We start from the raw sequence: 24,568 nt of genomic DNA on the forward strand, positions 1-24,568 counted from the left end.
TTCATATTCGCTTTTTTCCGCCTTTTCATAGACTTATTGACATATATCTAAGGCCTCCTCTTGGGGAGTATTGGTATACATGGCGACGACATCGAGTGTAGCAAGTACTACTGCTTTTGGTAACGGGGTGGCTTCCACAATTTTCAGAATGTGATTTGTGTCTTTCATACAGTACTTTGTTTTAATACAATAGGAAGCAAGAAATAGTCGACAAATTCCGATATTTTTTTCGGTCGGTGATCCGTTTCCGCTTATTATCGGGCCCTCCCTTAAAAATACTTCAGGTTCTTGGCGACTACGTTGCGTTAGATAGTGTAAAACCGCCTACACCCCCCTTTCATTAATAAGTATATCATAATTATCTCATTGAATATATCTTGTTTTATGTTTTTTCTTGGGGTGAATCTGGTGTCATAATTTTCGCGCAAAAGAAAAAACGAATCGACGCAATAATAGTGTATCCATTGTACATGCACTGTTGAGCGTTGTTAAATACGTGTCTATCGAGAGAAAATATGTGCACAAAAAAGCGTGTCTGCTACGTTTCTGGTTTTTCTAGTTTTTGGCGAAATGTTTCACCATTTTGCATATAAGCACTCACAATTAACCAAAAATTTCCAAGGGGGAGGGGGACAAGCCCTCCCCCTAGACCCCTCCCCCAGGACGCAGATCACTAAAGTGCTACCATCGGGATGTCGGGCCCCCCCCCCCCCCCTTTCTCAAAATCCTGGATCCGCCCCTGATATGCATGTGGTACACGTTGAACGGTGTCTACATTCTAAGGCTATTAGAGAGTACATGATAGATGTTTTATAGGTTTCATTTTCAATTCAGAGGTCTCTGGCTCGATTCCCGTACAAAATTTCTGTGTCATGTCGTAAAATTAACCATAAATTATTTGCTCTATTCTAAGTTTCATTTTACTTACATACACCCTACATACATACACCCCAACGAGGTAAATGAATCTGGAGAAACTATCACACAGTAAATACGTGAGTACGCGCGTACCATGTATGGAGGGTCATGTGATGTGTTCCAGGGTGGTACTAATATACTACTCTCTCTATTACGCATGATGATTTCACCCAACTAGTACGTAAATGTGTTTGCGTGCTTAGGGCAGCAGACGACACCCGTTACCTAGCAATAACCGTGTCTGTAGCCTAACGCGATATCTATATTCCCGTCGAGCAGCATTAGGCTCTGTTCCATGGAGAATTCCGTAGTTGCACTGAACTAAACATTTCCCCACATTTCCCATTTCTACATTCACTTATAGCGTGTAGTAATAACGTTAGGCCATATGAGACAAAGCTTGCCCCTAGAGCTGTGTTAATAAGTAAGATTATGTAGAAAGCCTGCCTTCATTCAAGAGAATAAGGTTGAACGTTAGCATATTAGCACTATTTCGTAGGCCTGAAGTACCAGTACCTTCTTATGCCGTTAGTTCCCATGTCCGAACCGACCAATCTTTCACGAAGTCACTAACACTGTTCTCGAACTGCTACAGAGAAATATCAGTATAGTACCACCCTGGAACACATCACATGACCCTCCATACATGGTACGCGCGCACCCAATTGACATGAATCCTCCAGATTCATTTACCTCGTTGATACACCCTACAATGCCGAAGGAATTGTGCAACTTGCGGCAAACGAATGATGAATAATTTGTCTTATATTATCGCAAAGACCTGCTAAGCTGGCAATCGATGACAGAAAATTTAAATTTTTGAATGCGTTTACCTTATAAGGAACGAAAATGAAGTGAGTTTAAACGTGCTTCAGTTGAACAATAGACTTCGACAAAAGCACTTGTCTGTTTCTATATAACACATTTATTGGACCAGTTTTGCGAACTGTGCCTTCTTATTAAATTCAGTGCAACGGTAGGCCTACCACTACCAGCCATAGATCCATATAAACCTTACATAGGCCTACTTCAAAGAATTGAGCTACACCTGAATGGTCTATTACTATACAACAGACATGACAATTTAAACAAATGGGGGTGTGGTTGTAGCTAATACAGATGTTGCAACATCAATTAATAAAAGCCAGGACTCAGGAGCCCCTGAGTGTTACTTAGTGTTACTAGCCTGAGGCCTACACAGTTACAGTACACAGTGTTCTGTCATTGCTAAGAACATGCAGGAAAGTTAATGGACAGGTCTATTACAATTATAATACTGCGTTTCCTTAGAAGTTCCGTAACATTTCTGTTAAATTTGGTTTGCCAAAACTTCGTTAAATTATCTCCCATTGTGGAATTTGTGAAATTTCATGCAAAGATACTTCAACATAAAAATCTCATGAAGCATATTTTTCATGAGAAGTTTGTAAGTGGGGCATTTCATGGTTAGGCTTGTTGGGCTGAAGACATAAATGCACATCTGCCAGTTACTAAAATGTATTCATAGGTGACTAAACAATAGTGTTTGGGGTGAAAATATCACATGCATTGGTTTTCGCAATGCAATTGTAGGATATTAGTTAAGGGATAATATAGTATGTAACATACATTGTAACATTAGGCTTTTGAACGCCCATAGTATAGATGCTTTGATGTTGAACGTGCAAGGAAGGGGTACAGTACCTGGGGGGAACTGACCGAAAATTGGAAAAAGGTCACCCTGGAGCAAATGTGTGGGCAGACACCATCACTAATACCTGTACTATAGGTCTAGCTTGTATGGAATTCCAATGCAAAGCCTACACAGTACATGATGTAACAGTGTTGGTCCAGCATAAAACAAACCATTTCAAGTACAAAACCATAAAACAAACCATAGTCAAGCCTTTAAAACTTAGGCCAATGATGTGAATCTAGCCTATGTGACAGTAATAAGGTACGGAATTACTTATGACGCTATAGGAGTCACTCTGAACCCAGTTTAATTGTGAGATTGATGTCAAAGAGTTTAGGATACCTCTTTGAACACTGAGACCCTGACACTTTGTCTTGTGCAGTTTTTTCTACATGGTTGGTTAATTTGTTTTTTCTTCTCAGACTCGATGTGGATGGTCTGGATGTTCTCTTCCCGTATGAGTTCATATATCCTGAGCAGTTTATGTACATGAGAGAACTGAAGAGATCCTTAGATGCTAAGGTAAAGTTGCTATAAAAGCTTTGAGCTTCTAAGGATACACTGAAATTTTCTAGGCCTGACGAGAATGGGTTAGGAGGAGGGGAGGTGAGGGGGAATTTGGGGCTGGAGAAAAATAAGATAAAGGTTTCCCATCCTCCCCACCCTAACTTCCTCCCACCCCCATCCCATCCCCCATCCCAAGAAAGAAATGAAAAGAGAAGAAAGTACAGGACATGTAATGTTACCAAAGAAAAATATTCAAATCCTTGCAGGTAATAAGAAATTCAATTATTCATTCTATAAAATAATTGAAAAAAAGGAAAGTATACATGCTGTATTACCAAGGATAATAATCAAGTTTGAATGTAATAAGAAAATTAATGAAATTGAACAAAACCCCACATATTCACTTTTTCACTGTACTTCCATACAGGGTCATTGTGTGCTTGAAATGCCATCGGGGACTGGCAAGACAATATCTCTGCTCTCCCTGATTGTTGCTTATTTGCTGAAGCACCCCCTCGAACTGACCAAACTGATTTACTGCTCCCGAACTGTCCCTGAGTTGGAGAAGGTGAGAGAGCTAAGTACAAACACTGCTACAGTAAAGGCCTATTTCCCAAACTGATAGCTTCTGCATAGGATACTGTGAAATGCTGCCTATAAATTTTTCCTTGTTGCAAAGAGTGTTTGTACTTTATCAATTACTATATTAACTGTGTAAAACTAAGCGGGCCTGTCAGAGTGTGTTTACTTTATAGATTATAATTACTCACTAGTGAGTGGAAAGTTGTAGTAATAAATTTACCGTTAGACAAAAGGAAGAGAACTGGCAACTTGAAAATTCACAAAAGTTATTGTATTTTGTTGACTTAAATTCGAATTTTTGAAAATGTTGGGAAAATGTTGGATTTGAAGTTGTTTTCATTCCAGAGATCTGAAGGGATTGTATCTTCTCTCTTTGGTAGAGAATAAATTTGTGTTCATATTTTGTGTAGCTATACGGAAGCTTATGATTTTGGTTTTTTCTTCTTTTGAATATGTTGATTATGCTCAAATTTGCTCACATCTATGATCCGTCTCTGAAGGTCGTCGAAGAATTAAAACTGCTGATCGACTACTATGAGCAAGAAACCGGAGAAAAATCAAACATCTTGGGTCTGGCTTTGAGTTCCAGAAAGAATCTTTGCATTCACCCGGAGGTAAGCATACAAATGAAAGTGAAAGGATAGTGAGTATCGCAAGAAAAGGTGTTTTATATTGTTTTAGGAAAAAAAGTTAAAAGGTGATATAAATAAATTGATATCTGTGTTAGGTTGTACAAGAGGTGAATAATCTTGTTTTGTACTCCAGTTTTCTTGTTGCACACCATTTATGTAGAAAAATTAGGGAAAGAGAATTATTTTTGTCCTATGTAACCTTTTTAGAACATTTTCTTGCAGTAACTATTTTCCACTTTCAGTGTATTCTGGGTCACCCAAAAAAAACTTTACTGTGATGGTGGTAATGATGCAGGGCTGATTTTTTTTTATTTGTATGAGTAAGGTGGTAATCATCTGAGATTAATTACAACCTTTTGGACAATTTGAAGGGCTCTTCCAAGTCTCTGAAGGTCATTGTTCATTAAAACATACTTTTTACGTTTTTTTTTAGGTCAAACCCACATCCTAATATCATTTATTTATTGTGAAGATATTAACTTCCTAAATTTGATGGAAGTTATGCATGAAATCCATGCATCTGGAAAGATTGCAGAGTTAGGGATGTCATCATGGTAATTAAGTTGACTAATTTTAAATTTTTTACTTTGAAATTTACAGTACGTACAAATTATTTAACCACTGAGTATAATCAAATTATGGTATCCTTTAGTGCAGGCAAGTCCCATACTGGGGAAATTCTAAACTGAAGGCAATATAATGAGAACTATTAAAGCAAACATTTTCAAGTGTATCACATTTCAGGGAAAAAATCAACAACAATATTATAATGAGAGAAAGTACAGATTAAACAATATTATAATAAGAAAGTAAAGATTGAAATTGGAGCACAACTGCCATGATGGCATCACAGACCAACTGCTAAGATCCACTTTCTAGAAAAAGGAACTATTTATCTAGTATAAATAGTTTAATTGAAACAAAGCATAGCTAGAGTAATTTACGGTAATGAAACGATTAACCGTGTGAACTGTGGAAGGTTTTCCTCTTCTTTGTAAACTCACATTGTGATGAATGACCTGGTCAAACTGATGGTTTACTACAACGTTTTTTTTTTTTTTTTTTTTTTTTTTTTTTTTTTAGATCTCTTTAACAGCCAATATTGAAATTACACTTGGCAAGGGGGCAAGAGCCTGGCATCATGTGACCATTTTTGGGATCATTTTAGCATATTTTTCAGAAATACTGATTCTCTTTTCAGTCAGTTAAATATTAACCACGCTCATTTACAAAAGATCAGAAACCTTTGAATTCTTCCAAGAAGACAAGCAGGAATGCGTCTTTCTCTTATAGAGTCATGTTTGATGTTCATCTACCTTGTGTTGAACTGACAAATGGATTTTAGTCGGTAAGAATTCACTATGTATGATTATTGTGTGTCTCTTTCAACGCAGGTTTCAAGGGAAATATACGGAAAAGCAGTGGACAGTAAGTGTCACAGCTTAACCGCATCCTACATTCGAGAGAAGAAAGAAAAGGACCCTAGCGTACCTGTTTGTGACTTTTTTGAGGTATGGTTAATAAAACCCAAGTACAAGCTTTATAAATCCCACAGTGTAGTTATATCTGATTATTAAAATTGGATATATTTGGAATTTCATTTGTAACATTGTTTGTCCTGCTGGAGGAGTTTAAGTGAAAAACAGGTTAAGGTTAAGGTGGAAACACTTGGTAAAGCGCACATTACTGTAAAAACACTCAATGGCGCTGAACAACAAAACAATTATAAAAACGATTTCTTAAATAAATGAGTCTTTAAAGCAGCTTTAAAAGTTCTGATGGTCTTCGAATTTCTTGTGTCGACGGGGAGAGCGTTCCAAAGTCTAGGGCCAGTGACGCTGAAAGAGCGGCCTGCGAAACATTTGCGGCGTGTGAAAGGAACCTTGAGAAGAATGCCCTTTGACGAGCGTGTTGAACGACCAGGTGTCTTAATTTCCAGCAACTCGGACAAATAAGCTGGTGCTGAATTATGTATACACTTATAAACGAGGAGGAGGATCTTGTACTCAGCGCGGACATTAACGGGGAGGATGTGCAGCTCCTTCAATGCTGCGGAGGCACTATCATATTTTGATCTGCCGAGAATAATTTTAGCCGTGTAATTTTGGATCCTTTGTAGGGGATGAAGTGTGGAGGCCGGGAGGTTGATAAAAAGACCATTGCAATAGTCCATATGAGAGAAAATCGTGGCATTTGCAATTTTGAGACATGTCGACTTGTCCAAATATTTCCGGATCTTCTTCAGATTAAACATGGCGAGGGCTGATGCACGAGCTTTCATGGAAATATGATGTTTGAGATTGAGGGTTTCATCCAAGTAAACACCTAGTAGCTTCACACTATGGGTACGACGGACAGGAGTGTCCCCAATGGATAAAACGTCTGTATTGCACTTTGGTAGTTGGTGATTGCTTCCGAAAACGATAAACTCCGATTTTTCATCATTCATCTTAAGACGGTTAAATTGCATCCAGAGTTTCACATTTTCTAGAGTTGATGAAAGACCCCTGATTGACTCAAATTCTGAAGAAACATCTCCGGGTTTAAAACTAGAGTAGATACTGTGGTCATCGGCGTAGCCAATGAGGAATTGGTCATCACTGATACATGTGTTCATTGTGCTAGTATAGCAGGTGAAATATACTGGTCCATTTATACTACCCTGTGGTACAGAGAAATTGACCTTCATCGGCGTAGAAAGTGATTTGTTTATACAAACAGCGAATTGTCTCTCAGATAAATACGACGATACCCATTTTCTAGCTACCCCGTGAACTCCGAAGCACTTCTTGAGAATGTCCAATAACAGCTGGTGGTTGACTGTGTCAAACGCGGCACTCAAGTCCATTGCGGCAAATGGAGTTAATAACTGGCGCTCCATATTGCACATGATATCATTATATAATTTCAGTAAGAGTGTTTCCGTACTATGGTTGGCCCTGTATGCACTTTGATACGGAGGAAGGAGACCGTGATTCTCGATGTGTTCAGTAAAACTAATCAGAGAGGCCTTCTCCACTATCTTTGAAAGGAAGGACAGATTACTAACCGGGCGATAGTTCTTCTTTATATGATCGAGGTTAGTTTTCTTCAATAGTGGTTTGACAATAGCTTGTTTCCAGTCAGGGTGAAAATTACCAGTGGAGAGCGATGTATTAATTATTTTGCAAAATATAGGAGCAAATATGTCATAATGTTCTTTGACAAGAGACGATGGCAAGGGATCAAGCTGGCAAGTCGTAGGCTTTGCATTACGAATGAGTGCTGTAGCCGTCGATACATCAATGGTAGAAAATGAAGCAAAAGGTGGTACGCTCATCTCGGGTGGGATGAAGATAGGATGGTGCTCGAGCTCATTCCGGATGACATCGACCTTGTTATAAAAATACGTGGCAAAGTCACCAGCCAGCTGATCGTCTGACACACCCTCCGGTAGAGGATTGGTCTTTGTACTGCCAGTAATATAAAACAAAGCACAAGGAGTACACAGGTACTTGAACAACTCCACCCCCCCCCCCTCCCCCTCTTGCCCTTCTCCTCTAATCCCTTGGTCTCTCAGGTTCCAAATAGAAGAACTGCATATACGTACCACTTGTCCTCAGAAGAGGTGGCAATACATTTTGTCAGTTTTAAAATGAACTGATTTTGCTCTGGCTTTTGTGAAAAGTTTCAGGTATGATCAACAGAACTTGAAATTGTTTGCCTTCTGCATCTTGGAGATGTGGGAACCTTTGCTATTAATGTCACATGATTTCTTTATGGAAAGTGCAACATTCTGTATTATATTGATTTATTACAAAACTTGTTAACTGTTTGCATGTTAACTGTTGAGTGATACATACAGTGATAATAATAAACCGAAAATGCCTTAACCTTGTATTTTATCAGATTTCATATGAGAACTGACCATCTTGGATGAGAGTAAACTTCCCTACCCTCCTCACCTCCACACCTCTCCACCTCCCCACTCCAAACTGAGACCCAACCACCCATGATTAAATGAACTATTGAAAGTATGAAAAGAGACATAAATATTTTTGTTTAGTCACATGAATGCAATGTAATTTTTATTCTGCATATTTAAATGACATGTTTCAATTAACTATACTGAGTTCTTTCACCTTTTTCGACAACAGAAATTTGACGGTTTTGGAAGAGAATCAACGTTAACATCTGGAGTGTACAATCTCGATGACCTTAAGGATGCTGGGAAACAAAAAGGCTGGTGTCCCTACTTCTTGTCTCGATACACAGTGAGTTGCGAGCAACCAGAACTTTACTTCATTTTCAATTCTCTTTGTAAAACAGTAGTACCAGCTCAAAGCAACAGTTCTAAACAATAGCATGTAAAACAGTAGTAACAGCTCAACGAAACAGTAACAGTTCTAAACAGTAGCATGTAAAAGCAGTACAAGAGCTCAAGTCAACAGTAACAGTTCTAAACAATAGCATGTAAAACAGTAGTAACCGCTCAAAGCAACAGTAACAGTTCTAAACAATAGCATGTAAAAACAGTAGTAACAGCTCAAAGCAACAGTAACAATTCTAAACAATAGTATTTAAAAGTAGTAGTAACAGCTCAAAGCAACAATAACAGTTCTAAGCAATAGCATTTAAAAACAGTAGTAACTGCTCAAAGCAACAGTAACAGTTCTAAACAATAGCATGTAAAAACAGTAGTAACCGCTCAAAGCAACAGTAACAGTTCTAAGAATATAGCATGTAAAACAGTAGTAACCGCTCAAAGCAACAGTAACAGTTCTAAACAATAGCATGTCAAAGCAGTAGTAACAGCTCAAAGCAACACTAACAGTTCTAAACAATAGCACTTAAAAGTAGAAGTAACAGCTCAAAGCAAGAGTTTTGTAGCAGACCTCATGCAGGGTTCTGCCGCTGCCGGTCGGCGCCGGTCGGGCCCGACCAGCACGCTGAATTACCGACCGCCACAATCTGCCTGAGTGACTTTTCCGACCGGCACTTATTTTCGATAGGAACTCCAAAAAACAGCTCCATAGCCGGAGGGTCGAACGTACAGAAACAATCTGTTTGAGACTAGGGGAAATCCAGTTCATAACTGTTCAAAATATCCAACACATCACAGTGTCATACTTAGGTGTTAGACAGGGGATGAGCTCACAGTTGTTTGGCAAGGTACCGTGGTAGTTGGGTAGGGTAATTATGTGATATCCTTTCAATGGACCGATTTCATAGGCCCGATGTTGAATAAATGAGAGAGAATACATAATTCATTATGATTCGTCTTTACTTGGGAGTGGACTCTCACTCACTGTCCATCTGGCTGGTCTGTACTCTGGTGCTCCAGATATTTGTCCTAACTTTTTTCATTAATTATGAAAAATTCCAGATATGAGATCTCATTTCAAAGCTGTCTACATGTGGCTCAGAATACTCGGGAAGGGCCGTTTCCGGCCATCTGGAGGTTTCCAAAACCCAAAATTTTCTTCTACGCTCCGCGCCAACCGATGGTAGCGCTCCGCTTAGATAGTCCTGCCGGCACTCAATACACCCTGGCCAGAACCCTGCTCATGGTATTGATTAAAGAGAGTATTAGTATATTACTAATTCCATTGTGTCTTTCTGTTTATCTCAGATTGGTTATGCAAACATTGTGGTTTACAGCTATCACTACCTCCTGGACCCTAAAATAGCTGAACTTGTTTCCAAAGAGCTGTCCAAGGAATCGGTGGTTGTGTTTGATGAAGCACATAACATAGGTAAGAACAACTCTGGGAGATTAAGAGAAAAAGTATGTTATCACTTAAAAACGAGTTGGTTTATAATATTTATTTGAATGTGTGTTGAGAATTTGCTTTATTGTTTATGTCATACATTATATCATGAAATGGCTAGAATCATGGGTTATAATAATGTAACTTTTTATATAACTGCTTTCTATAAATAAGAGGGTGAGGCAAACCTTGTCTTGTGGGCAACATTTTCCAGTGGGGCATCAGTTCCTCTAGAACAATTAATACCAACAGTTAAAACACCAGCACCCTCTGTGGAAGACCCTGTCAGTAATTGACATGCATTCTATTATTAGGCTATCGTTAGAAGGATAATGCAGAGAAAAGTTATTTTTGATTGATATAAAAGAAGAACACATTCTAAGCATCCTAGTGAAATTGTACATCCAATTTAAATTGAAAATTAATTAAAATGGTCTCAGATTGTAACATGAGTGAACTTGAAGCAAACAAGTGTGATGCATAGTTGTAGTTTACTGACAGCAATATGTTTTTAGCTTGACTTCATTATTTATCACTTTATTATCTTGATCTTGGATTGGAAAGCGGTCCGACTCTACCTAATGGGATGTGAAGGATATACCAGTGAATGAAGCGTATTCATACTGAGAATGCAGTCAAATTTGTTTGATGTACAAAATTGTAATGACATTTTGGAGAAAAACAATCAAACAAATTTGTTAGTGTGCTTCTATGGCAGCACAACTGTTTGCTTCAAGTTCACTTCTGCTGTAAAATGTGTCAACTTCATTTGTTGTTTATCTCAAAAATGGTAATACATAGGAATTGAAAGCAAATTTCACCAGTATTATAATATATATGTTCCTCTTCCATCCTTCAAATGTACATATGCCTCTAAAATATCTGTCACTAATGTCATCACTCTGAACCAAATCAATATAGATGAAAACCAAACGCCCACTAAAGTCCTTTTTGTTTCTTTCATAGACAATGTCTGTATTGACTCCTTGAGTGTGCACATCACTAGAAGAAGCCTTGATAAAGCATGCAACAACATTGAAACCTTGAAGAAAAAAATTGACAGGTGAGAGGAAATAATTAAAAAGTTTATTGTTCCCTGCCCGAAATTTATTGGCAAAATTCCTTGTGAAGTTTTTTTTTTCAGCCTTAAATAGTTTACCAAAATAGTTTCATTTTCTGTAAGTGACAGTAAGTGACAAAATTCCTTATGAATTTGTTTTTTTCAACCTTAAATAGTTTACCAAAATAGTTTCATTTTCTGTAAGTGACAGTGACCAGTGCCCTCTATATATTTGGGGCATTGCTGCAGAGCCTCATTCTCCAGATAGGAAAATCTGACTGTTGTTCTGTTTGTGAAACTTGTTCACATTGGCTTGGCTTTTCATAAAGGGCTATTCTGGTGGCAAGCAATGTAACACTTAAGAGTGTGAAGACTTGCGCAATAAGAAACGTCTAATGCCGGTAATTTGACCTAGTTTCGAATGAGGTGTAACAGAAGTGTTAAACACCACCATCGATCCCAGAAAATACACACACAGCTTGCTGCCGTCGGTAATTAGACACTAGTGTACAGTCAGTATATACAGCTGTGGTCAATACCCACAGAATAGTATACAAACGATACAGCGATGGACATCTCAGGTCCAGCTAAAGAAAACAATTAAGGTATCACGTTTCATTACTGTCTGCATTTTGTAGCGACACGAACAAAACGTCACTTGCAAGCAACAGAAAGTTAACTTTTTCAGATGGCCGCACGCTGTTTTTGGCGAGTCTTCAATGCCTTTAAAGTAAAAGAGGAGAAACATTCCACAACATTCCAAAACCCCATCTCAATACCACATTTTAAACTTGAGATATGGATGATTGAATGCAACCTAATTTGACAGGCTAAATCCTTGATTCTTTCAGGTTAGTGAAGATCTGTGATGTCATCATTGCAGACAAGGGCGTAGGAACCGGGGGGGCTGGGGGGCGCCAGCCCCCCAGTGAAAAATATGGGGGGGGCGGAAGTATCATTCCGCCCCCCGCTCCGCAAGTCAGAAAACCCCTTTTTCATTTCCAAATGAGAAAAAAATCTCATTTGGAGCACCAAATTGCATTTAAGGCCAGGTGAAAATGCAAAATTCTTTACAAAATGGAGTGGGAGTTAAAGTGTGCTATATTGCACCAAATTGCATCTGAGGCCACCTGGAAATGCAAAAAAATTCCAAAGGGGAGGGGGACACCCCCTCCCCTTAGACCCCTCCCCCAGGCCGGCCATCAGTCTTCAGCCCCCCCACTCAAAAGTACCTTCCTACGCCACTGATTGCAGATGATGTTTCAAAAACTTTCCTTCTCTATTATAATCATGTTGTTGATTTATCCTTGAAATGTGATAGCATTGTAACGTTTGCTTTAAGAGCTGTCAATGTATAACATTGTTTATAACATGTATAACTGTATAACATTGTGCCAATTTTCTGTCTTTTTTTTTTCCTCAGCGAGTAAGTGAGTTAAATATTATTCAGAAATACAAAATCATTTTCAACTGAATTGCGATGACGACATCATTCATTCTGTTGTTGCCAGATACATTCACAAAATACATTCACAAAATACAAACCTAATTTGCAAAATTCATATCTTTGCCATACGAAATTGCTATGAGGATGTGGTTTGGACCAATAGATGGAGATAATTTCCCAGCATGTTTGGAAAATTAAAAATTTCCACCACCATAATATCCCTTTAAGAAGCTGATGTTGCTAAGATTAATCCACGAAGCCCTCTAGTATGTTTTTGTTCATCTTGTTCATCTCAGAATCAAAGATACAGATGCAGAAAGGTTGAAGGATGAATACAAGAGGTTAGTCCAGGGTCTGAGGGACGCCAGCACAGCTAGGAATACAGACGCTCATCTTGCCAACCCTGTACTTCCTGACGAAGTACTCCAAGGTAAAATAGTAGGAATGATTTAATATTTAAATTATATTTAATATTTATTAATATTTAAAATATATTAATATTTTATAATAAAATATATTAATATTTAAAATAATTTAATGATTTAATATTTGGGGTATCTGCTGATTTAATACTCATTCCTGACAGTAACAGATGGATCATAGGGGCATCTTAAACAGAATGGCTGAACCACCTGTTTGCACTCTTACTGTATACTGACAGTTGAAAGGAATAAAGTATTTGTGCAACTTCATGATGTACCATCTGCTTACAAAATAACACATCCAAGCAAACTTTGGACAAAGGCCAACTGCTAAAATTATAAACAAACTGGAAAAAAGCAAAAATTTGGTTGGCTAGAATGGAATTCAACCAGTGAACTCAGGTAACAAGCCCTCAAGTCTAGGAAGTGAGCTATTCAGCCCTTAAATTAAGGCAGTTTCAGAATAAAACATATTTTGAAAGAGAACAGCAATGAATGAAGTCACATAGAGTTGGTTTGCTTAGTTACTTTAAAAGCACTGCACTTTTGTACTACTCCTGAGATTGCAAATGTCCAAATTTTATTCCTTCTAAAAAAATAACTTTGTTTACTTCTATATTGGTTTTTTGTTATGGTTATCATATTATATAAAATGCACATTGATTTCACAGGCACGATCAAATGTTCTGTTAAAGTTTGTCTTTGACTCGGTTTTACAGAGGCTGTCCCCGGTAACATCAGAAATGCCGAGCACTTCCTCAGTTTCTTGAGTCGTCTGGTGGAGTACCTGAAGGTCAGGTTGAGGATCCAACACGTAGTGTCCGAGAGTCCTGCCTCTTTCCTGAAAGATATCTACAACAAAGTTTGCATCGAGAGAAAACCACTCAGGTGAAATATCGATCAGTCTGAAATCAGAATCCGAACGTAAAATGCAAAGGGCAAAAGCAAAGTTTAAAAAAACAGGACCTCAGGGCAATTTTTTTTTTTTCCTCAGACTAATCTTGGTCGTCTGAAATATTAAATTTGGACGACCGGATGAACATTACAGAATTTGCCCATGGATGCAGCATATCTCAATATTTCTAGTAAAAGTCAAGGTTCCACTTTATATATTTGCAAATGTCTGTCATTACAGTGCAAATATTTTCTGATACTGTCATTCTTGTATGTGATTCTAAGCACTGGGGTTTGGTTTTTCTGATCTAACCTAATTTTCTGTCGCTCCAATAAATTCTGAAATAACAAACAGTTAAATATGCTTTGAAATGCCCTCCTTTTTTTTTGATTCGGAGGAAGGTAGGAGGGTGGTGTTTGACTGTGGTGTAGAGGGCAGGCCTAGAATATCACAACTTAAGCCACTGGCAAAAAGAATTGCCAGGTGCCTAAATTAATCTATTGGCTAAGATCAAGTTTTCACTGGGATTACATCAGCTTCTATGCAGGCTTATAATAACATCCCAATAATATTTGCTGATAATAAGCAGTATTGATACAGGGTTTGTGTTAGGGTAGAAAGAAGATTGCTACTCGACCTACCCATGTGTTTAAGTCTCTTCATATCAATGGCAGAAAATTGTCAGTGCCTTTTTTTCCCTCATCAAGTGGAAGACAGGCATATCCACAATCATCTAGCCAATAAATAGCTTGTGTATCGAGGTCGGAGTGGTTTACTGAAGTCTTGCTATAATAAACACAGAAATAAGTTTCTCCTTTGTGTTACTTCCCTTCCCTTCAAGTTGATTAATTAATGTATTCTGGTTTGTTATAATTTTTTGGCAGGTTTTGTGCTGAACGACTTCATTCTCTGACAAGAACTTTGCAGTTGACAGACATAGATGACCTTTCACCTGTGACCCTGGTAGCTAACTTTGCCACCTTGGTCAGCACCTACACCAAAGGTATTTAATAACCCTCTTACTTTTCAAACATTGCTCATTGGACCTTCGGTTGGTCAAGAAATCCAGGATTTCATCTTACTTTGAGCAATGGAAATCTTTGCTAATTAGTACTTATTAGTTTTAGGTAAAATCAAATCTCTTTAGTTATGACAATAGATTACACAATTACCGCAGTAAGATTATTCTCGTATTGCAGTTGAATGTTAAGTTGCATAGCATAACAATGACAGTAACAAAGTCAGACTAAATCAGGGCTTACCAATCTTTGACCTTCAGGTCACATTCCAGCCTGTGAAATATTTTAATCTGTCCCACGAATAAAAGTCTTCCCACAATCTTGCACTGATTAGCTATGTAGGCCCTTACAAGCCTAGGCTTGTGCATCCTATCAGACTATTCTGCACATTAATACTCAATCTATAAAGTATAGAGAGATTTGGCTCTCTCTGGCCCTTCGCTCCAGCCAATGTTTCTCTCTCTTTCCTTGGTAGAGAATTAATTGGGACCCCTTGGACTATGCGATTAAACTGTACTGTACTGTTGGGAATTGACTTGTGCTTCAATTTGCATGAGTACGTACCTGACTTTATGATAATTCAGATTTCTCTCTAGAAGATTGCTAAATCAGTAAAATTTTAATGCTTAAATTTGGTTCTGACAAATTTGAGGCAGACAGTTGGTGTAAGAGCATTATTATCAAGCACCTGGAGTATAAAGCAACATTTGCATGGTGAATCCGAAATTTGTGTAGCTTTCCAGATGACCTGAACGGGTGGGTGGAAAAGTAGAACAATTTGTTCATTATTCCAAACTGCAAATTCTGTGTGTAACGTTATAGGCTATAGGCTAAAAACAAGTGACTTTCCTATACTGTACAGTACCTCACAACTGTTACAGGAAAGTGCCTGCACCTTCATTGTTACACATTATAGGCTAGGCTTTAAAACAAGGGACTTTCCTATACCTCACAAGTGTTGCAGGAACATGCCCAGACCTTCATTGTTACAAATTGAGACAAATTAATACTAATTTCATGAACCATGGGGGATCAAATTTGAAAGTTGCTTTTTAGCTGTCCACTTACCTTATAGCTGTATTTATAACTTGAAACAATTTGAAATTTCAACTTTTCCCCTCAATCCCATGTTTTTTATGGGTACATTGAACGATAGTTAGAATAATGAACCGCAATTGTGTTTATACCTCTGTAACATGCTTAACCAGATCCATAACTGCCCTAGTCCCTGGCGCAGGTGGAATCACATGATGACCTGTAGAATGATAACAAAAATTAGTAATTTACCAATCCTTCATATTAATTTAATTCTTTTCTTTCTGTTTAGGTTTTAATCTGATTATTGAACCCTTTGATGACAAAACGCCAACGATTATAAATCCTATCCTCCACTTTAGGTGAGTGCTGAATCATATCTCTGTCTAGCATTTCAAACATAAAATGCCTTCCAGGTGAACAAATTTTTCACAAGTATTAAAGTTTGGAGTTTTGTAAGACTGATTGTTTTGTTTTAATGAGAGGAGTTATCATACTTAGCATTATATTTTAGTTGGACTATATATCAGTTATATATCAATTATTTGATGCATTTTTTTTTACTGGAGACAGTTTGAGTTGGCCGTTCACCGGTTTACATAGAATTGTTTGCTCTTTTGAGAATGAAAGTAATCTTTATTGTTGTTGTTCCTCTTAGCTGCATGGATGCCTCGATTGCTGTCAAACCAATATTTGATCGATTCCAATCTGTGGTTATCACATCAGGGGTGAGTGGACTCAAATTATATTTTTTAATTACCGATTAGTTCTTAAAAGGGAAGTAAAGGCAACCATCACCAGTAATCTATTAGCTAAATATATCTACAATGAACAATTTCTACAATGCTAAAAATATATTTATTCCTTTTTTAGAGAATTTTTTAGAGATATTATTTGTTAAATGTTTCTTCACACACAAGGCTAAAGACTTGATTAAGTCTGAATATGACATTATTAAGCCACATAGGCTTGAACTATTTTATGGTTCTCTTTATTTATCAAACTCTTTTGTTTTCTGTAATAAATAATGTGTTTTGCAAATACTAAATCTAATTTTTTTTTTTTTAATGTGACCTAATACTGGTTTCGACCTCAAATAATGGTTGGGTTTGCTTCTCTGTATAAACTGTGTCAACAGCCAATATCTTTCAGCAATATGGAGACATTTCATACATATTTCAATTTTAGAACATCATTGGAAATTTATTATTCACATGATGAGAATTATTTCTGCCGGCTGAGACATTAACTTGTGTACTAGCGGTTGTGATATGTAGTGTTATGCCACATTCTGGTTATTTTGACTTTGTTGTCTGTATTGGTATTCCCTTGTCTCTTGGATAGTGGTACTCAAAAATGCATTGCATTGGTATTGGTAATGCATTGCATTGTATAATCCCTTGTCTCTTGGATAGTGGTATTCATGGTACTAATGGTACTCTCTAGGATAGTGGTACTCATGGTACTAGTGGTACTCTCTAGGATAGTGGTACTCATAAATGCATTGCACTTTAAAATAAAACTGATGGTCTCATGGACATATTGATATATGTAACTTTAATCAAACAGAGAAGAAATTGATTTTTGTGACATATATGTCCTTCTCAATTTTAGTTTTTTTTTTAGCTTTTTATTTCACTTAGGTTGTGAATATAACAGTAAGAATCAAACAAGATGTGTACCATTACATAAACTGTGGATAAAGCTTGCCTCCTGATCAACTTTGAAAAATTCTACATGTTCAGCAATTCAAAGTTGTTGTTTCTTTATCCTCCTCTGCAGACGTTGTCACCATTAGATATGTATCCCAAGATCCTGGACTTCAGACCTGTTACCATGGCGTCGTTCACCATGACGTTAGCCAGGAGTTCCATCTGTCCGATGGTCAGTTTTACCTTTAGATTAATGCCATTGCAAAATTTAATTAATGTTAGTTTATAAATTAAAAATCCAATCAGCTGTATGAAACTGTGAGAGCAATCCTGTGAAAGGAATATACCTGAAGCTAAAGTGACACTGTCAAAAAGGTTTGGACCAAGATTGAAAAAGTTTTAGCAAGGAAACGTTAGGGAGGTTTGCAGCTCTTTAGTTATTTGCTCATCTTTATTCGTTCATCATTGTATAATATTTTTTCTCAAACTTTGGGATAATTAAAATTGAGCATCACAATTTCGTTATCTGTTGCAAATCTTTGACTACTATTCTCATTTATAGATCTGTTCCAGGGGAAATGATCAAGTCTCAATCACTTCAAAGTTTGAGAGCAGAGAAGATATCGGTAAAATATTTTACATTGTTTATATATGGTGTAGGTCTCACATTACTGATGCTTGAAATTTTAAAGTCTTCACTGTTGTTAAGGCACTTGTTCATAATATATATTGTTATGAAGCAATCTGCATGGGATTAAATTTTACAATGGCAGTACTGTTTCTAAGGAATTTGGCTACTAATGTGATAATTTTTTTGAAACATTTCTGAAACATTTATCCATTGTTTAGGATGTAAGAGCTATATATATCCACTTCAGAAGCATTACTAGACTTTGTTTCAGTGGGGGTCATATTTTCTATAAAAAAATATTTCTTGTAAAAAAACATTTTTCTTACAATGTTTTGGGGGCCTACCAGATATTTGGAGTCTTAGCCCCCACCCCCCCCCGCCCCTTTAAGTTTCTTTACTTTTGGTTTTGCTATTGTTATGGAATGCCAACAGTCTCAGAAAATATGATGTTGTACAAGATATGTTTATAATGTTAACTGATATGTTGCTGATGTGCTGAACATGTTTCTAACACCACATTACACATTGTATATACTAGGTTACAGCATGTAACATCAACACTCCAGGTATGCCTGTTGTCATTCTGCATTCACAGCAAAGCTCTACAAACATGACAATGCTCCGATGTTTTATCAAGTTTCATAGATATATCTTTCAGAAAATGATGTTATATTTCATAATCAATTTGGCATTCCATCTGTTTTAGGTCTTCCCTGTGATTCAAGTGTCTATATATCTAACAGTCTGCTTTAGGAGTAAACCTTCATAATTTTATACATCTCGTCATAAAGAATTGTCACATTGTAACCAATGGAATGCAAAGTATTTCTCAAACAATGCAAAATTGTTTCCATTGCTTCCCCCTTCCTCCTACAAACATCAGTACCGTCGAGACTTTCTCAATTTCTCACCAGTTGATTAGTTCATTGCTCTTGCATCTTGCAGAATTTAACATTTGCATATATTTATCCCTCACACAAACAGCTGTGATACGTAACTACGGCAACCTTTTGGTCGAGATCAGCTGTTCAGTACCAGATGGTGTTGTTTGTTTCTTTACAAGTTACATTTACATGGTAAGTGGAACCAATTTTTTTTTTAAAACATTTTCATCATTAGTTAGCATAAACCAGTTCCATTGGAGAGATTGTAGTTGCAAACAATTATCATTGTATCTGATGAAGAAATTTGTTCACAAAAATACAAGAGCCCCAAATAAAATACCGAGGATACTGCCAGAAAGATCAAGAATTTGGATACTCTCTTACATCTGGATCAGTCCGGCCGCATGCTGCCTCTCTGGAGAAGACGGAACAAGATCCAATGCAATTTGAACCATAGTCGTACAACTGACTCCCACACTCTAACAGACTAATGGAGGACCCTTCCCCTGACATTGACATAGTTGGGTGATTTAAAGCATGGGAAGGAGAGAGGGAGAAACGTTAAAAGGTGAAAATCTAGAGAATGGTTTCTGTTAATGTCTGACCCATAGCCTGCAGCTGCTCAAATTTGGATGGGCAGAGTGTTTGTTTTTGGAGGGGCAGGATTTAATGTTTGAGGGTGGGGGGGGGGCATTTTCATGGATCATTACTGAAACCATAAATTTGGCACAAAAAATGGGGGGCATCAAAATTTGGGGTGCAATGCCCCAGAATACTCCCCATCCCCCGTGGCTATGGGCGGGTTAATTCCCCCACCCATTCCCTTTAAAACGACCGATACTCTTACCTTGTTTCTTTGATCTGCCATAGGAATCTATAGTAGCATCCTGGTATGAACAAGGCATCATAGAGAAGATACAGAAGAATAAACTACTCTTCATTGAAACACCAGATGCAGCAGAGACTAGCGTTGCTCTTCACAACTACCACAAGGTATTCAAATAGAATAGAAATATATATAATATATATATGACAATATATAATAATATTATAGAATAGAAATATCATAATATATATAATATATATATATATAATAATATATAATAATAAAATAGAATAGATATATCATAATATATATAATATATATATAATAATATATAATAATATAATGGAATAGAAATATCATAATATATATATAATAATATAGAAATAGATTTGATTTTGAGAAAGAAATCTATTAAAAGAAAATTTTATTTCTTTATTTTTGTTCCAAAAATATTTTTCAATAAAATGTATGGATAAGTTTTGAAAAATTTACAAATCATTGGTTTTGATTACAAATTTAAAGAGTAGATAAATTAAAATGAAGAGCTGCAGGAATAATTAAGTCGGGTCTTCTTATATGAATGAGTGGTCGAAGCAGTTATAAACTGAGTATTTTTCTGCGTGGGTTTAAGGATAAATTATATTTAGCTTTAACATGATCTGTTTATCCTCAAACACACAGGCATGTGAAAATGGGAGAGGAGCGGTACTGCTGTCTGTCGCTAGGGGCAAAGTATCGGAGGGAATTGACTTTGGTGAGTTACGTCATTTGCAGACTTTCCAGCATAACTTTTAAAACCTTTGTAAAACCTTTATTTAAAAAACGGCACTTTATGTTTCATAAATACTCTTTAAAAACCTTCATTTTTACTTTAAGTTAAAAAAATATATATTTTAAAGATTTAGTTTAGAGTAGAAATATTGTATTCAGTCATACTAACCATTGGCTATTTTATATTTATTAATATACTATTACTATTTATACTATTTTATTACTTTTTTATTTTTATTAAGTTTTTGTTGTGGACAGCCAGGCATGATTCATGCAGTGATACAAAACAGACTCACAAACAATAGTTAATTTAAAGTCAGGTATTTTAAATAAGGGCCACAGATGATGTAAAAATGGGCATAGATGGTGTGTATGTTACAAATTAACTTCATTTTGGACCTTTAAAAACCTTTATTTTCATGTTATTTCTTCATTTACAACCTTAAGAAAACCTTTATTGTGTTGAAGATCAGCTGGGAGGTCTGCATTTGTATATTGCCTCTTGTGGTATTCAAGCTCTGTGCAATGTGTAGTAGGAGTGACTCACATTTTCAGTGTCTTATGGTAGCAGCAAATTTATCAAAATTCGGTTCCTGTTGATCAAACTAGAGGAACTCCCTTAATGCTGTGTTTACTCAAAGACTGTTAGATAATGAATAGGTCAAGAATCCCATGCAATTCTGATTAAGGTGCCGCTCAGACAGTTTTATCTCCATGAGTGCTTATATTACTCACTGTGAGCCCAAACAGTCCCTGATTTGAAATACCAACAAATTTCCTTGATTGAATTGAAATGAAATGAAAATTTCAATCGGTTAACCAAGTGAGCTGGAAAATGGAGCAGAATCTTAAAGATTATCAGTATTGCCCCCCCCACCCCTCCCCCTCCCAACCACCCCCAAACAAAATATGCTAGAAAGCAAGGGCGTAGGAACCGGGGGGCTGGGGGCGCCAGCCCCCCCCCAGTGAAAAATATGGGGGGGCGGAAGTATCATTCCGCCCCCCCCCCCCCCCCGCTCAGCAAGTCAGAAAACCCCTTTTTCATTTCCAAATCAGAAAAAATCTCATTTGGAACACAAAATTGCATCTAAGGCCAGGTGAAAATGCAAAATTATTTACAAAATGGAGTGGGTGTTGAAGTGTGCTATATTGCATCAAATTGCATCTGAGGCCACCTGGAAATGCCAAAAAATCAAAAGGGGAGGGGGCCATCAGTCTTCAGCCCCCCCACTCAAAAGTACCTTCCTACGCCACTGCTAGGAAGTCATGAGTAATTCTGATATGTAGAACTTTCCAGAAGGTAATTTTGAAAACTTATGGCAAAATTTTGAATATTTTTAAAATAATTTTTGGGGGAATACTGCTGACCCTTTAAAATATGCATTTTATTGACCTTTATGTATCAAACCTGTGTCTCTTCTCTCCTGTCAACAGATCACCATTTTGGGCGAGCAGTGATTATGTTCGGAATCCCATACGTGTACACCCAGAGCAGGATCCTGAAGGCGAGGCTGGAGTATCTTAGAGACCAGTTTCAAATCAGGGAGAACGACTTCTTAACATTCGATGCAATGAGACACGCGGCTCAGGTGATTATTTCATGACAGAGGAATCTCTCCTACCATAACTCACATAACTTGTGTGCTTTTTATGGTACTAACCCTGTGTGTGCAGCTGTCTTTTTTTCTGGGTATTTTGTTTCTTTTTTCATAGGAAATGTGTAAGCAATTGATTTAGCAGGGTTATTAATTATAGCAGTACAAGCATTCTGCCCATAGTTCTATATCCAAGTAGGCTAGACCTAAATCATGTCCATATGCTCTGAAACTACTGCAGTCCTAGGCTAATTTTGCTTGGAAACATGCAGGATTTTCTCTCAAGGTATTGTGTGTCTGCCCATCTAAGATATTCCGCTGCACACTACCCCAACTGACCATGGGACCAACTCAGTTTGACCATCATGACATAATTTTAGATTGTGATCAACATTGGGACTCTTACAAATGACCCCTGTACTCATGCAACAACTGCTTTCTGCTAAAGACTTGTGCTTGTTTCGATCACATGCATAAATATTTCCATGTGATTGGCGACATGTTGTTAAACCATGATATTAAACCGTACAGATGTAGTGGTTGAACCACCACACCCTGTGCACTACCATGCAGGGAAAATGATTCATGAGTTTTCCCTGACCAGAGCCAACACAACATAAACTTGACTAAATCTTGATAAGTGATAGCATGTGCACCTACACACCTACACTATCTGACTATTCATTACTTTCCAGGTTTGACAGTCAAGTCAGTTGGATTGCATTCAGTTAGATAATGCGCGGCCAGCTTAAATGCAACAACGACATAATTTGTTGGAGTTACAACTGCAATGTGATGGAGACAAAATAAATAAATAACCTCCATAGCAAAGAGAGTTACTAAAGTAGACCCTACAGCAAGCAAGCCCTATAGCAAGTAGGCCCTATAGCAGATAAGCTCATTGATTAACTCGAAAGGAAATGTCATAACAATGTCTTTCCTGCAAAAAGAGCTAATTTATGAATTATGAATTTGTAAATTAATTCACTCATTCCTCATATGTTTTCTATCCAACAGTGTGTTGGAAGAGCCCTACGTGGTAAAACCGACTATGGAATCATGGTTTTTGCTGATAAGGTTAGTTCAATTTCAAACTTTATATTATCTCTACATGTCTTTCTTACTCACTCATTCCTAAGAGTTGTATTGTATCTACCTAACACCCATTCAAGTGCTTCTTGTGTATCCTTCTTGTTTTTTGTGTGTTTTTAATACAGTATCACTTATCATTTCTGTTTTTTGGCAATCTTTCAAAAGAGGTTTTCCAGAGCAGACAAGAGGGGTAAACTACCTCGATGGATACAGGAACACATGAAGGATAGCCTCCTCAATTTGTCCACCGATGAAGTCGTCCAAGTCAGCAAAAAGTTTCTCAGGGAAATGGCTCAACCTTTTAGAAGGGTAAGGTACCATCTTTTGAAAAGTTACCAATAAGTTGCGAGTCCAAAAGCATTTCGAGTTTCGGGCAAAATTATCTTCGGTTATGATATGAGTTGGCACATTGGTAAACGTCGAAGTAAAAACCATATGAAAGATATGCGATTATGGTAAATCTTACAGATTATGTCCTGAAGATGCGCCCTATCAAATATAAAAACCTTAAAGTACAAGTTATACCGTAAAGATGTATTCTATAAAAGATTAACTTCAAAGATGCGCTCTAAAAATAACATATACCTTACAACAGTACATGGTATTAAGTACATTATATGCACCATAAAGGTGTATGTTAATGAAGGAATACTGTCAACATATATGCTATGCATATACACAGCAATACAACTATTAGAGCACATACCCCTAAGGGGTATTAAGATACTTACACTAATGATATATCTAAAAAACAGGAAAGTAATGGTAACCAATGTGCTATTGTCTCCTTTACAGGAGGATCAACTGGGTCATTCATTGTTGACTTTAGAACAATTAGAGTCGGTCGACATGAAAAAGAAGCTAGACCAGACTATCCATCACAATTGATGACATTATCTAAGTGTTGGTCTTAAACTGGAGTCAGTCTGCATGAGGAAGAAGCTAGACCAGACTATCCATCACAATTGATGACATTATCTAAGTGTTGGTCTACGACTGAATCTCAGAATGGAGTCAGTCTGCATGAAAAAGAAGCTAGACCAGGCTATCCATCACAATTGATGACATTATTTAAGTGTTGGTCTTAGACTGAATCTCAGACTGGAGTCAGTCTGCATGAAAAAGAAGCTAGACCAGGCTATCCATCACAATTGATGACATTATTTAAGTGTCAG

At 37.2% G+C, this 24,568-nt stretch overlaps 1 protein-coding gene across 1 annotated transcript; it reads left to right on the plus strand.

Annotated features, from left to right (window-relative positions):
• Positions 1-1,253: 1,253 nt before the first annotated feature.
• Positions 1,254-24,534, plus strand: LOC139971764 (general transcription and DNA repair factor IIH helicase subunit XPD-like). Its single transcript, XM_071978495.1, has 22 exons — positions 1,254-1,772; positions 3,016-3,115; positions 3,528-3,668; positions 4,183-4,296; positions 5,709-5,825; positions 8,451-8,567; positions 9,926-10,049; positions 11,031-11,127; positions 12,868-13,001; positions 13,713-13,881; positions 14,773-14,891; positions 16,235-16,304; positions 16,601-16,670; positions 17,725-17,826; positions 18,157-18,220; positions 19,210-19,301; positions 19,980-20,102; positions 20,617-20,689; positions 22,141-22,295; positions 23,319-23,378; positions 23,559-23,702; positions 24,189-24,534. The coding sequence occupies exons 1-22, from the start codon at positions 1,768-1,770 to the stop codon at positions 24,279-24,281; spliced, it is 2,283 nt and encodes a 760-aa protein (XP_071834596.1). The 5' UTR covers positions 1,254-1,767; the 3' UTR covers positions 24,282-24,534.
• The last annotated feature ends 34 nt before the right edge of the window (positions 24,535-24,568 follow it).

The sequence above is a fragment of the Apostichopus japonicus genome, chromosome 8, assembly GCF_037975245.1.
Source record: "Apostichopus japonicus isolate 1M-3 chromosome 8, ASM3797524v1, whole genome shotgun sequence".
NCBI classification, from domain to species: Eukaryota; Metazoa; Echinodermata; class Holothuroidea; order Aspidochirotida; family Stichopodidae; genus Apostichopus; species Apostichopus japonicus.